Source organism: Rhizophagus irregularis, chromosome 8, assembly GCF_026210795.1.
Source record: "Rhizophagus irregularis chromosome 8, complete sequence".
NCBI classification, from domain to species: Eukaryota; Fungi; Glomeromycota; class Glomeromycetes; order Glomerales; family Glomeraceae; genus Rhizophagus; species Rhizophagus irregularis.
The window spans coordinates 4,440,122-4,455,339 of NC_089436.1; the positions used below are offsets into that span (position 1 = coordinate 4,440,122).

The window sequence follows — 15,218 nt, forward strand, 5'->3', positions numbered from 1 at the left end:
TTAATATAAATTCTTATTTAATCTTTATTTTAAGAATAGAATATTCTAATTTAAATCATTATTTATTGCTAAAAAAAAAAAATTTTATTATTTATAATTATACATTGATAAATTTTTTTGAGAATATAATTCTAACATATACTAATTAGATATACAAATCGTTGTATATCGTTGTAAATATAAAACATATATATAATTGATGAATATAAATTATAATAACAATTTTTCAAACAAATTTTTATTATTGTATTTTTATTTAAAAACAATTAAAAATGTATTATTTTACCAATTTGGATGATAATTCAAGTATCATGATTACTACAATTTCTAATATTATTAGAAAATATAATAAGAGAACAAGAAATAATCAAAAAGTATAAATATATCTATTACACCCAGATAAAACAGATTAATTATTTCTCATTCAATAAGTATAAAATATCATACAAATTTATTACTAGAGAATTGAAAAAGAATAAAAAGGAAGAATTCATTGGTAACAAAGATAAAATAAAATTAATAAAACCAATTAAACCCTAAAAATAAAATATTTTATTCTTATAATTATATTGTTGAATGTAAAAAAAAGTAATTTTTACAAAAATATTAATCATTTTTTTTTTTTGGCTTTCCAAACACAATTTTAAAATCAAATAGAATTTTTGGCTTCTTAAAGATTCCAAATATATAGATAGAATGGCAATTAATAACTTAAAAAAATATTAAAGAATGTGGTAACGAAATGGTAGAGTCAACTTGGGAGCGAACAGCCATGCGGCTACACCGAGATTTACGATTTTGGTGCACCGCTCGGCAGTGTATTAATATTAAAAAGACCATTTGCTCTCACAACAAAAAAATATACAAATATTATTTTAAAAAGAATCTACACCTAATAATAATTATTTTAAACCTAGTTGTTTTTTACTAATCAGATGTTCAGAATGCATACATCTGGATGATTACTGATTAAAATAGCCTGAAGGCCAATATTTTCTTGCAAAAAAAAATATATACAAATATTAATTTAATCATAATTATTTTCAACTCAGATATTCAGAATGCATCTGGATGATTACTGATTAAATGGCCCGAAGGCTAATTTTTATAAAGAACAAAGCTATAATAGCCATAAGATAAAAAATTACTAAATTATAAATATGACATCCATTATAAGTTAAAAAAAAATTAAAAATATATAAAATACAATATTACAAAGTAATAGTCCTCAAACATATTCGCAATGAACTAAAGCAAATTATTACGTTATGGAGAGGATTGTTGCATGGACTTTCTTATACAATTTATACAATTTCACACAAAAAGATATTATAGTTAAAGCACCAAATAATTTTTTTGAATATCAATTATAATCAATGAATAATAGTATAATATAATGGATATTATTAAAAAAAAATAAAATAACTTTGGCGAACACCTAACAAAATTTATAAGTATAAAATGAGAGTTCTTAAAAACTATCAGCCCTATGAAGTAGGAAAGATTGTTTATCAAAAAGGTACTAGTCAAGTAACCATACTATAACAAATTTAAATCCATTATAATAAATTTAAATAAATCTTGTGAAATAAAAAATAATTGAATTTTACTAATAATCTTACTGCCTAATCAATTTCATTATGGCAAACTGATGAGCGCCAAATTATTTTATATAACAGTATTTTGAATTTTATTATTCATATTTCAGATTTAAAATTTTATTTTATTTTATGAAAAATAATGTAATTTAAACCATTTTTATTGAAATTTAAATAATGTAAAGATTTTTAAAATTAAATACTCCATACTCATAATTTAAAATAACAATTTTCATCAAAAATAACATGTATAAACCATATAGCAAAGTTATATAGTACAAAATACCAAACTATAAATCCACACAAAAAAAAAAAATTGAACTTAGGAAAGAATTTTGGAATACATATGATAAGTATTAAACTACATTGCTTTAAAAAATAATTATATTTATTCAAAAACTTTAAACATGAGTTTATAATTATCTCATTTTTAAAAATTTGCCATGTCAAAAACATTGATGAAACCATAGACATATATTCATGATACAACATACTTATCAAGCTGGTCAAATAGAACATGCAATATTAAAAGAATATTTATTCTTTGATAACTTCCTCTTTAAATTGAGCATCACAATAATCAAATGCAATTAAATCTTCAGAATTCTTAATAAGTGAATTAGCTCCATGATGATATAAATATCTTGCACAATCTAAATGTTCTGAAATACAACCTAAAAAATATTTACCCAATTATTATTAATTTATTCGTGGAACATTATACATAAAACAATAGACATAAAAATAATAATCAATAATTATAAAATCTTTATAACATACTATAATGTAGAGGTGTTTCTTTTTCTTCGTCAGACTAATAGAAGCCATAAAATAAATGCATATAATAAACATACAATAATTAAATAACATTATAAATCTAATTGATAAATTGATAATTACCAATATATTTACATCTGCTCCTTTTTCAATCAATAATTTTACAATTTCCAAATAACCACGATCACTTGCCCAATGTAAAAGCGTTAATCCCTATAAAATAATTTAAAGAAACAATGAATTTTTCATAAAAAAAAAAAAAAATTTAGAAATTAAATTGTCATACTTGATCATCTTTTGCATTTACATCTATTTCACCTGAATCCAAAATTTTATTCACTGCTGCAGTGTCACCTTTCTTTGTACATGAAAAAATATCATTTCTAAAAATATAAGATTAAATTAATTCTTTTTTTTACTGGTAAAATCAAATTGGGATACAAACTCATCATCATCATCCTCTTCTTCTTCATAAGACATTGTAGAAACATATTTCATTCTTTCTTGTTGTGTATTCTCTTTATTCTTTAAATATTTTGACCAAGTTAATCCGAATAATCCAAATGAAATTTAAAAAAAACCTTCATCTTTTTTTATTACCTTTTCTTTAGTTTCATCTTCAATAGCAATATCATCCAATTGATCTCTATTCCAACCAACATTTGCTTTTTCAACAATTTCAACATACATTTGCATGGCTTCTTCAGTTGGAGTATTTTCAATTTCTTTCCATGCATCCCATTTAGCTCTTGCTCTAATTTCCCATAAAGATGGTTTTGCTGTATCAACTTTACCTGTTGTTACAACTTTATAATAACCATAAAGCTGTTTTTTTTTAAAAAAAAAAATTATTATGTATAATAATATTAATAAAAAAGGATAATTTATTTTTACTTGCTTTAAGTTTAATCTCATTAGATAAATTAATTTCGGGATGATTATTAAGAAATGTATAGGCCGAAGTAAACTGTTCTTCTAATGGATCATCCATACTGAAAATTTAAAAAAGAAAAGTTTAGTTCGATGTTGATCCGTGAAAATTATTTATTATATTTATTAGTATATTAGTACCACCCAAATGATGTCACATGTCACGACATATTTTTGCGGGCGTTACAAATTAAACGTTTAACGATCAAAGGATAAGGATTTAATTACTTTCACTAAAATTTATATAACAAACACAAAAGCTTTCAAAATACATTATTTAGATATTTAGATATGATACATTTTTATGTCTCTACTCCGGCATTGTGCTCGTAATTACGCGAAGCAACTGAAAAATCCATTCTGTCCCAGCTATTAACTATTTATCGTTAATAACTGCTTACATTTGTTTAAAATCTCTAATAAAATATTGTTAAAAATTTGAGATGATCACCTTTATAATAAAATTTTATGACCTGTTTAACGAGAAAAGTTTCCGTATCCGTAAATTAAAAATTTTTGTGATATTGTGATTAAAAAAAAAAATTGTTTTTTGACGCATTATTATTCGTATGTCAAGTTCTACTATTTATTTTACTGTAATAACAATTTGACTGATTTATTAATTTCTTTGTATATAAAAATACTTTGTTTGGTAATCATAAATCACATTCAAATCATGAACAGTCATCAAGACAAAATAAGGTATGGTTTCGAGACATGATTATTAGATTTAATTTGAAATTGGCATTAACAAATATTTCGTAGGTATTAAAAAAAACTCGTAAAATAATAAATATATAAAATGATAAAAAATGACAAAATAAAAATTTTATTCAGTTTTATATCTTTTATCATGTTTTTACAAGCGTATAATTCACTATGGCGTAATAAATTTTTTTTTGTTTTAAGACAGGCAGAACGAAAAAAATTTTTTTTAAAAAAATATTTTTTTAAATAATATTCTTTTAAAGTAACATTATAACAATGTAAAAGAATTTTTTTTTCACGTTCTAGAATCAAATAAATAAACAGAAAAAATTAATATATATTGGGAAAAAGTGGAAAAGTACTGTAATACTGTATATTCGTTATTTTTTTCGTGAACTGTGATTTGCGGTACTCAGATTTTCGTGCCTAGCTGATTATATAAACACTATAAACGATTATACTATCGGATTTATAAATTTATAACTAGCGAATAAATTTCCATCCAGTATCCACGGTTAGATGATCCTATTAAGGCAAAGAAGTAGAAGTTTCTCCATAGTATACACAAGCTAATCAAGGCCAATATTATTTTGTAAATTTATTATATAATCTTTGTAGTTTAGAGAAGGCCGCCAGTATGCTGGTTATGGGTTGTTTTAGGAGATCCGAGTGATTTGGAAATAGATCAGAATCAGGATTTCTGGTTTCGTATTTATTGTTGAAGGTGTATAGTGACTTAGATTTTGTCTTATAAAAAAAAACCAAAATAGGTTCTTAATTCAAATTATTATTTCATGATTTTTTTTTGTTTTGTATGAAACATTCCGATTTTAAATCTGCTTTATAAAATAATAATAAAAAAAGGCAATTTTTATTAATTAAAAAAAAGTCATGTAGATACAACATTTTTTTGTGCGTGAAAAATTATAAAAGTATATATTAAAAAAAAGAAAAAATTGAAGACATCACCACTAAATAACTTGTAAGATATTCTCATAATATGGATCCTAATGATTCACTGGTTTTCTAGTTATAAATAAATAAAAAAAGCTAAAGTTCGGTCTATATTAAATTCACAATTTTTAATCACGTGATCTGTATCCTGAAAAGAATGAACGTTAAAAATCGTCTCTCATTTTAAAGTATAAAAATTTAATCATCCGTTCCAAAAGATGCTGAGACATAGAAGTAAAGTCAGGGAGGCATCCATGAAATGTTTTTTAAAGAAAAGATAAGTCTAGCCGAAACCTATAAAAAAAATTCAAAGTTCAATTCGCTATATCTAAAGAGAAACATCAAATTCAAGTCCGACCTAAAAATAAAAATTCGAAAATGATACCTACAAAATAGACAAAAAAGAAATGGTTAGTTTCTTCAAAACAAAATTAGAAAAAATTTTAAAGAGTTTGAATAAAATGAAACGTTTCAAAACTTACCGGTCATATCATTCAGGATCTGGGACTCAATCTACCGATACCTGCAAAAAAAAGAAATTTAATAAAAAAAACTTCTCATTAATTAATAATATAGGAGTTTGATCGCTGGAAAAAACCTATTTTGGGAATTTTTTTTTTTAGAAGCACGAGTAATTTATGTAATATGTAATTATTTAAGGCCACATCATCCTTTTTTATATAGATAATACATAAAAATTTATGGATTTTATATAAAGAAATAAATTTTATATTGCGGTATCACGATTTTTTGTAAATATTGAGTGACACGTAAAAAATTTTTTTATATGTGAAGAAAAAATATGTAGGGTAACACGTAATTTTTTTCTTTGTTTTTTTTTTGAATGAAAAAAAAAATATATAGCCCATGGAGGTAGGGTTCATGTAGATCAAAACCAAAAAGGAGCGTTTTGATGATCATTTACTTGGGGAGTTTATGGGGCACTTTTAACAATATATTTCAGAGAGTATGACAGATTACCGAATAGGAAAAGGCTGTTGTCTGTTTTTACTCTACGATAAATGAGTCATCATATTTAAAGTATATTCGGAGTATATCATGTGAGTCATGTGGATAAAATTTTTTTCTCACGATTAATACGCGTTCGTATGACCCACAAAACGTATAAATCTTATGTAATTCTTAGTTTGCTCTCGTTAAATTTTTCTTCTCCCTCTTTTATGAAAACTTTCTTTTATGAAACCTGTATATTTGTTTAATAAGAAAATATCGTTCAAAAGCTAAATATTTTGTAACGTTTATTTTATTATAGAAAAAGTTTTTTATTTATTTTATTATGTGAGGTTCCGGAGTGTGGGAGTGTCTCTCTGTCTAGGTCTTCGCTTTATTTTAGGCCCTTTTTCTTTTCGTCTCTCTTTAGGTATGTGGGTAGTGTGGGTGTGGGTGTGTGGGTTGGGAGTGCGTGTGGGTTGGGAGTGTGGGAGTGTGTGTGGGTTTGTGTATGTGGTGTTTCATTTTATTTTTTTTTTCGTCATCTTTTTTTAGGTTTACCCGTTTCTTTTCAATGCTAGGTATTTATTGTTGACCACTTTGATGGTTAAGTTTCACCTTAAGGGTGGTGTAAAACACCTTTCGTATGATATTTGCCCCTGTCCTGGGATACCTTCATTGGTATACCTAGGCAGGGGCTTATTTGCGTAATTATATTTACGTCTTAGTTTTTTAAAAATTTACACAGTTTAACATGCCAAAGGTACAAAGAAAAAGTTTCGCTGTTCGGATGAAGCAAGGAGTTAAGAAGGCTCGAAGGAAGCAAATTAGAAGATTACAGAACACTGTTCAGGATGGTACGACTGGTACGTATAGTGTTCATCGTTAAACGTATTTACGTTGACTGCAACCTGGTTATTAAAGGGGGTTACTTTATCAATGGTATCTTTACGTTGTTATCATGGTACCATGTAGGTCTTTGTACCTTGTAGTTATTACACACGTCAAACAACTCGTGATATTGTTGATGTACTTAGCTTTGCTAACCACCCTTCTTTATTTTATTTTAATATGGGCAGATGACCATAATGATGAGATTGTTAATCCTGACGAGGCTGGTCGTCAGGTTCTTGTAGAGGAAGGTACCTCTCAAATGGTGCAAGATAATAGAGCACCACGTTCTCAGTCACCACCACCACCTAATGAAGAGGCTATTCGTCAAGGTGCCATGGAATAATGGATTGGCAGAACTTAAATTGTTCTTGTTGCTGCTATAATAATAATAATTATTGGAATATATCAGGGCAGAGGTCTAGACGTCGTGGTAGACGATATTAAGGTTATTAGAGGATCATGGTGGCAGGTATACTTTGGATGCCTTATATGCAATATATTAGATCATGCATTTTTAGTACTAAGAGGTGAGGTATGTTCACCACCGTATTTTAGCCCCTCTATGGGAGTACTTGGTTTGATGGTCAATTGAGTCATTATTCTGGGTCCCTATAGAGAGGCTGTTTTGCGTAAGATAGTTTTAACCTTTTAATAAAATGCAAAAAGTTAGTTTTTATTCAGTTTATTACGATAGTATAGTAATGGTCATAGGGCAGCCATCCTTATGGTATATATGGATGGTGTGTACCATACCATAGACAGAGATATATTTTTGACACATAAGTTCATACTATGTTGAGGTAATACATCTCCGAGCACAGTAGTTATATTATAGTTATTTTACCAGTATTTCTTGTTTACTTCAAGCCTTTTTTGTTGGACTTGATATAAGGTCTATTGATTCCGAATGAGGTTTTAATTATGTACCTTCCTTATAACAACCTTCAAAAAAACTTGTTTGTGGCATGCAAATCTGGTAAAAAGTAATTTTTATAAATATTTTATAAATTTTTAAGATAATTATTTGTATGTTAGAAGTATACTTATCTTTTTATTTAATTTATATGATATTAGGTTAATCAAGAGCATCTACAACTACAATCCCAATTCCAGAATTTCTACTTATTAAATTAATGTAAAATAAAATGAAAATAAAAATAAAATTAAAATTAACATTATTAAATTTATTAAATTAAAAATCAAGATTTCCATTCTCAATGATAAAATCTTTTTCATCATCTGTTAAGAGATTATTACATATTATATACATGATATATTTATTAATTTATTTATTAAGTACTTTTCAAAAAGACACATATAAAGTATTGAGCAGCCTACAGGCTCTAGACTTATTCAAGATGGATAACGCCTATATTGCCTATATTAACCATAAAGTTTCAAATGTCTGTATCCCTAGGAGACTTTCAACAATGAATGGCGTTACTGATTATTAATTATAGAAAATATAGAAAATATGATATCTTGAAACATTATTGACGTGATACATATCTTAAAAAAAATGGAAAAATGGAAAAGTTCATGTTTTAATTGATTGTGTCAGTTATTATACGCCTAATAGAGAAATAAATTTATTTTATAAGACGTGCGAAAAATTAGTGAAACATTTTTATTTTTTACATACTGTGTATTATGAAAAAACCCTTTTTACCGTATTAGAAAAAAAAAAGAAATATTCATACTTTTTTTTAAAAAAAAGGTTTTAATGCAAAAAAAAAAGAATTTTTTTCGTAAAAATATCATATTTATTAAAAGTTAAAACGATCGACTTGATGGAGACGTGTACATTGTATTTCGTTATTGAATGTAATTGAATCCAGAAAGTATTTGAGGGATAATGTATTTATGTAGAAAATGGTACGACCAAATATAATTAAACTATACAAAATATTTTTTGATTAATTGTTTAATTTTACATTTTACTAAGTATATTTGATTTTAATTTTAGAACATAATATAGCAGAAATTATTTACAATTTGGACTATGCAATTTAATTTATTTATGTAACTAGCAATTTTATTAATATACGCTTTCAGGAGAAATAGATAAAATTAAAAATATAATAAAATTATTGACTTATCAATCATATTGACCTGAATTTAACTTGGAATACCTATAAATTAAAGAGCACTGATGTATGAGTAACACAGGTCACTGTAACGTTTAATTAGCAAAAGGAAATTTATAAATAGTCTATCAAGAAAACAAATAAGATTTAACGTCACCCTTATTAGGGACCACCAATCAGGTACTAACCACCCCACTTAACATAATTTCCTCCAATTTCTGATAAAGTATGCGTATTGCGATTGTATTTTATATTTGGCAATTTCAATGACTTTTTTGAGGATCCTTATCATAGTCCTGCCATGTAAGAGAAGATTTTGCGGCATTAAATTATAATGATTGATTTTTTTTAGTAAAAACATTTTGTCAAAAGATTTTCAAAGTCCCAATTTCATCCAAAAAATTACTCATTCAAATTTTTTATAAGTATTAATTAATAAATAGTAATTACAAAATTTGACGTTCAATTAAAAATTTAAAAGTATTAAAACATATTGTTATTTTCAAATACATAAAATCAAATATTTAAACATTAAATTTTTATGTTGGTAAAGCAAACAAATAAAATAGTGAAATTAATTACATGTGCTTATAAACTAAAAAATACCGTCAGAGTTTATGTTCAAAAAAGAAAAATATTATAAACCAGTTTATGCTTATCTTGTGGATCGGCAATATAAGGTACCGGGCAATACAGAATTTGTATGAAAGGAAGACGTAAAGAAAGAAGAGAAGACCTAGATGGAGAGAAGATAAACCTAAAAAAAAATGATGACGAAAAAAAATAAAATGAAAAACCACATAAAAAAACCCACACACACTCCCACACTCCCAACCCACACTCCCACACCCACCCACACTCCCAACACGCACTCCCAACCCACACTCCCACATACCTAAAGAGAGACGAAAAGAAAAAGGGCCTAAAAGGAGATCTAATAAAGCGAAGACCTAGACAGAGCGAAGGTAAACCTGAAAAAAGATGACGAAAAAAAAAATAAAATGAAACACCACATACACAAACCCACACACACTCCCACACTCCCAACCCACACTCCCACACCACGCACTCCCAACCCACACTCCCACGCTCCCACACTCCCACACTCCCAATCCACACGCACTCCCAACCCACACACCCACACCCACCCGCACTCCCAACCCACACTCACACTCCCACACCCACCCGCATTCCCACACCCACACTCCCACACCCACCCGCACTCCCAACCCACACTACCCACATACCTAAAGAGAGACGTAAAGAAAAAGGGCCTAAAAGGAGCTCTAATAAAGAGAAGAGAGAAGGTAAACCTAAAAAAAGATGACGAAAAAAAAAAAATTAAACACCACATATACACACAAACCCACACTCCCAACCCATACTACTCACATACCTAAAGAGAGACGTAAAGAAAAAAGGGCCTAAAAGGAGATCTAATAAAGAGAAGACCTAGACAGAGAGAAGGTAAACCTAAAAAAAGATGACGAAAAAAAAATGAAACACCACATACACAAACCAACACACACTCCCACACTCCCAACCCACACTACACCCACTCCCAACCCACACTACCCACATACCTAAAGAGAGACGAAAAGAAAAAAGGGCCTAAAAGGAGATCTAATAAAAGTGTTTGAAACGCCAAAAAGAATAAGAAAACTATGAAGAAGATAGGTTACTACCGCACTAAAGTGTGTGAGTGAGGTTTCTTATATATAAACAAAATAAAGTTAAAAATATAATAATTTTTAAAAAAGAAACTTTTTGAAAAATATCCTACGCGTAGTGTTTGAAACGCCAAAAAGGATAAGAAAACCACGAAGAAGATGGGTAACTATGTGAAAAAAATAAGTTTTTGTTCGAGCTTTCTTTCCTTTTTTTGAAAAAAAAGAAACATTATTGGAAGAGAAGGATATTTTTTAAAAAAAATTTTCGGATGGAGAGGTATTTTATATAAAAAAAATTGTCATACAAAATTTTTTTTTCCCACGGAGTTTGCGAGTTTGCTATAGTCAGAGCCAAAAATCGCGTCATGATCAAACAAAACAATAGTAATCTGTAAGAGATGACTCATGATTATTGATATTATTGATCATGTGATCATGTGATGAAAAATAAGCTTCGATATATTGGATCATGCATAAAATTTTGAAGGTCCGCTTATAAGGTTTATAAAGTAAATCTAGTTGTTATTATGAGACTTATGAGACGCGATTTGTATATTATAAATATTATAGCGATATGGCTTTTATGGCTTTTATTTTATTTTAACCTTTACGCCGCAGCTCCTGATCGTCAGTTTATTTGAATGATAAGATAATGTAATAAAATAATTTTATGAATTAATATTTTCTTTTTTTTTTATAAACAGATGTTAGTGATAGTGTACTCGGAATAAAACAATATTATTTCTTTATTAAAATTTTAATATTTTCCGATAATTACATTTTTTTTTGTGTCGCGATGATATCACGTGATAGAATATTACAAAAGCTATTACTAATGTGTTACTTAAAAAAATTAGGGGTATGTTTACGTAATATTTTTTTTTTGGCGGGTATTATATAATAAATTACTGAATGATCTACTTTACCTTTTATAAATAATTAATTAAGAACTTATATTTATTAATTAGTTTCACAAAGTAATATTTAATATTTTATATAAAAATATATCTTTCATTGATCGTAAAAAAAAAGACATGGCGTTCATGCGTTTCGGAAAAACGTCAGGAAACGTAGAAAATATTCGGAATATTATCGGAATATCATAACGTTTATAAACATGAATCATCACATACTCCGAAAGTTTTCCGGATAACACCCGAACATTTTAAAAATCTCGGACTTTTTTTTCATAGGAAAAAAAAATATTGACGTCATTTTTTTTGTCATTTTTTTTTAAAAAAAATAATAAAATTTCGAATTTTTTAGATAAATATTTTGAATTTCACCCGCTTATATCATGTTATCATGTTACATTATTTATTTAATACTCGGTATTCGGTAAGTAGCTTCTGCGTAATGATCTACAGTACTTTTTATAATATCAAAATGAAAAAGTAAAACCAAAGTACCAAAGTTAACCATTGCGCGTTATGATTATTTTAATAAAACAATTTTCAGTCATTATTTCAAATAATTTATTATATGCCAAGAAAAATCTTTCGTTTCATATTTTAAAACATTTATTTTATTATAGAATAAATCGACCATTTTATATTTTGACCCTGCATATTTTAAAAAAAATTAAACCCCCTCTTCTTATTTGTGAAATTATTTGTTTATTTTATTATATTTTTTTTTCTTAGGTGATTGCATATTTATCACATAATTTGTATAAGATTTTGTAATTGTATTACTACTTAATAGAGATATAATGCATATATATTTGCGAAACAAATAAATTCAATCCGTAACACAATTAGTATATTAATAACCTTTTCAATTACATACATAACCTTTTTTTTTCTTCTAATTTTTCAAAAAAAATTATATATATATATATATTTTTTTTCATTTTTAAATTTTTTTTTTTAAAAAAAATATTTATGATGTTAATAAGATCATTAAAATGGTTTTTGTTATGGTGGATGATACTTCAAATAATATTTGAAGTAGTAAAATCACAAGTTAAATCACTTCAACCACAAGAAAGAATATCTCATACAGCAACATATATTAATAATAAATTATATATATTAGGAGGAGAAAGTATAACAACAAATCCAACAACAAATGAAATTGCTTTAAAAGAATTTTTTTATCTTGATTGTTCAAAATCATTTGATACAACAAATTTATCATGGGAATTTTTATCAAATATTCAAGTACCAACTCGTTGGTCTGCTGCATCAGCTAAAGGAGGAATAAATAATGATACAATATTTATATATGGAGGTTTTTCAAATGATGAAAATGATTTAAATTTAGTTTATACATATAATACAAAAAGTGATACATGGATTATTCCTAAAATTTTAAATAATTTTAATATTACAAGTAAAAAAAATTTAGAAGCTATTATTAATTATAATGATGGTAAAATTTATTTATTTGGTGGAACTTCTGATGAACTTGGTATATCAAATGATATGGTTATATTAGATACGATAAATTTAGTTTATAATATAGGAAATTTAACTAATGCTCCAACTCCTAGATTTTATTATGGTGCTACTTTATTACCAAATCAAAATATAATCTATTTTGGTAAGTATATATATATATATATAAAATTATTATTATAAATTTTTATTATTTATTATTTTATCTTTGATCTTTAATATTTATTCAGTTTTATTACTTTAGGTGGTAATGATGGTAAAGAAGCTCTCGATTTAGACGTGGTATATTCATACGATACGATTAATAATATATGGAATACAAACGTAAGTTATTACGAACGTTATAAATAAATGTTCACATATTACATACATTAATATATGTATATTCCATTTGTAATACAGAAAGTTACAGGATTAATACCATCGAAAAGATATTTATTTTCTACAGTACTTGGTAAGTATTAAAAGAGTTAGGTTTTTAATTTTTATTTTATTTCGTTTACTAATACATCTCCAATTAGGATCGGACGGAAGGGGAATTATAATATTCGGAGGATTTAATGTTGTAAACACGGATTCACTTTATATATTAGATACTATAAATTTAGAATGGTACGTACCGAATGTTACTGGTCAATTACCAGCAAATCGATATAATCATAAAGCGAATGTAATCGGAAATTTTATGGTCGTATCTTTTGGTAAATATGATATTTTACATATCGTCATTATTATTTATTTTGTTCATATATATTAACAATTATTTTTAGGATATGGTTATCAACAAGAAAAAGAAAGTGATATTTTATTACTTAATATGACAAATGAAAAATATGAATGGTCCATAGTATTTAAACCTTTAAATGATACATTGCCACTACCTTCAACTTCAATTTCATTACCTCCAACAATGACACAAACAAGTTCACCAACAATTTCATCAGAACCACAATCAAATATATCATCAACGACTATTAAACCAATTATAATTGCCGGAGTTTTGGTAGGAATTTTATTTATTATATTAGGTTATTTATTTTTATAAAAAACTTTTGATGTTACGGAAACCAATTTCCAATGTGACGGAAACCAACTTCCAATGTGACGGAAACCGACTTCCGATGTGATGGAAACTGACTTCCGATGTGACGAAAAAAAAAAAAAAAATTAATACTAATAAGCATAAATAGTAGAATTATCATTAAAGTTTCAAAAAAAAAAAAAAAAAAAAAATACTTATATGTTTTATTAAATAATAAAATTACATCCAAAAAAAAAATTTTAAACTGAACTCAATTCGAAAATTCATGTAATACTACGCCAAAAATTTGTTGTACGCATGAACCGTAGTCATTGTGATGACGTTGCACAAAGTTCTCAAATAATATTGTACTACATTACTTTCTGTATTATTTATTTATGTATTTTCGAGTCATCTGATCTTTACATAATTTGCGCAGCAATGCCAAAAATTCACATAGTTAAAAGTTATTTGGAAATTATATGCATATCTTTATGTACCAATCGGAAAACTCGAAATAATTATAGGCCGAAGATCACATAATAAGATTACCGATTTATTTATGTAATACTATGATGTATATTGTATGCAAAGTGTTTGTTAACTACGGATATTTTTATCATAGTATCTTTTTTTTTCTTTTTTTATTCTAGTTTCAAAATAAAAAGAACAAAAGAGATATTTTTGATTATTATAATTACCATGTTTGGTATAAAACTTTTATTATCGATGTACTACTATACAAATTACCAATAAGTTTCAATAAGTTTTTTTTTGCGTTGGTAACTTTTTAAAACTCAAAAACAAATACCTTATTGGCATTTTCCAGACTTGTCTTATAATATATTATATATATATCAGTAGAATTTAATAGTAATCGTTTAAATAAATTTTACGATCATCGTAATTTTTGTACTTTTACAACATATCTTTTTTTTTTTCTAGAAAAATATTTTCTGATCGTAGAACGGCAAAAGTACCAAAACTTTTAGCGTAAAAAAAATTCCTTTTGTAAGGAAAAAGAAATTTTAAATGTTTATATCGGATCCGATATTAAAAAGAGCATGTGCGATATACTTGTATCTCGTATAGGGCCAACATGTATATAAAAAATATTATTTTTGTATCTCAAAGCCTTAAAGGTTGAAACATATTAATGAATTTTTTTCAAAAAAAAAAAATAAATAAAATTTTGATTTTCAATAAAAAAAAACGAGATATAAAAAAAA

General features: G+C 26.4%; 3 protein-coding genes across 3 annotated transcripts; 2 read left to right on the forward strand and 1 right to left on the reverse strand.

The window, feature by feature from the left end:
• Nucleotides 1–1,961: 1,961 nt before the first annotated feature.
• OCT59_028854 (uncharacterized protein) lies at nt 1,962–3,400 on the reverse strand. The gene is made up of 7 exons (XM_025320143.2): nt 3,274–3,400; nt 2,976–3,200; nt 2,821–2,900; nt 2,662–2,758; nt 2,499–2,588; nt 2,379–2,412; nt 1,962–2,272 (listed from the first exon to the last, which is right to left on the reverse strand). The coding sequence occupies exons 1-7, from the start codon at nt 3,364–3,366 to the stop codon at nt 2,136–2,138; spliced, it is 756 nt and encodes a 251-aa protein (XP_025172059.1). The 5' UTR covers nt 3,367–3,400; the 3' UTR covers nt 1,962–2,135.
• A 2,950-nt stretch (nt 3,401–6,350) lies between these two features.
• OCT59_028855 (uncharacterized protein) lies at nt 6,351–7,155 on the forward strand (the record flags this gene model as incomplete). Its single annotated transcript, XM_066147610.1, has 4 exons — nt 6,351–6,421; nt 6,500–6,599; nt 6,667–6,784; nt 6,998–7,155. 4 exons carry the CDS (start codon nt 6,351–6,353, stop codon nt 7,153–7,155), a joined length of 447 nt encoding a protein of 148 aa, XP_065994302.1.
• Nucleotides 7,156–12,455: 5,300 nt separating this feature from the next.
• OCT59_028856 (uncharacterized protein) lies at nt 12,456–14,013 on the forward strand (the record flags this gene model as incomplete). The annotated part of the gene is made up of 5 exons (XM_066147611.1): nt 12,456–13,113; nt 13,213–13,292; nt 13,371–13,422; nt 13,490–13,669; nt 13,739–14,013. The coding sequence occupies 5 exons, from the start codon at nt 12,456–12,458 to the stop codon at nt 14,011–14,013; spliced, it is 1,245 nt and encodes a 414-aa protein (XP_065994303.1).
• Between the last annotated feature and the right edge of the window lie 1,205 nt (nt 14,014–15,218).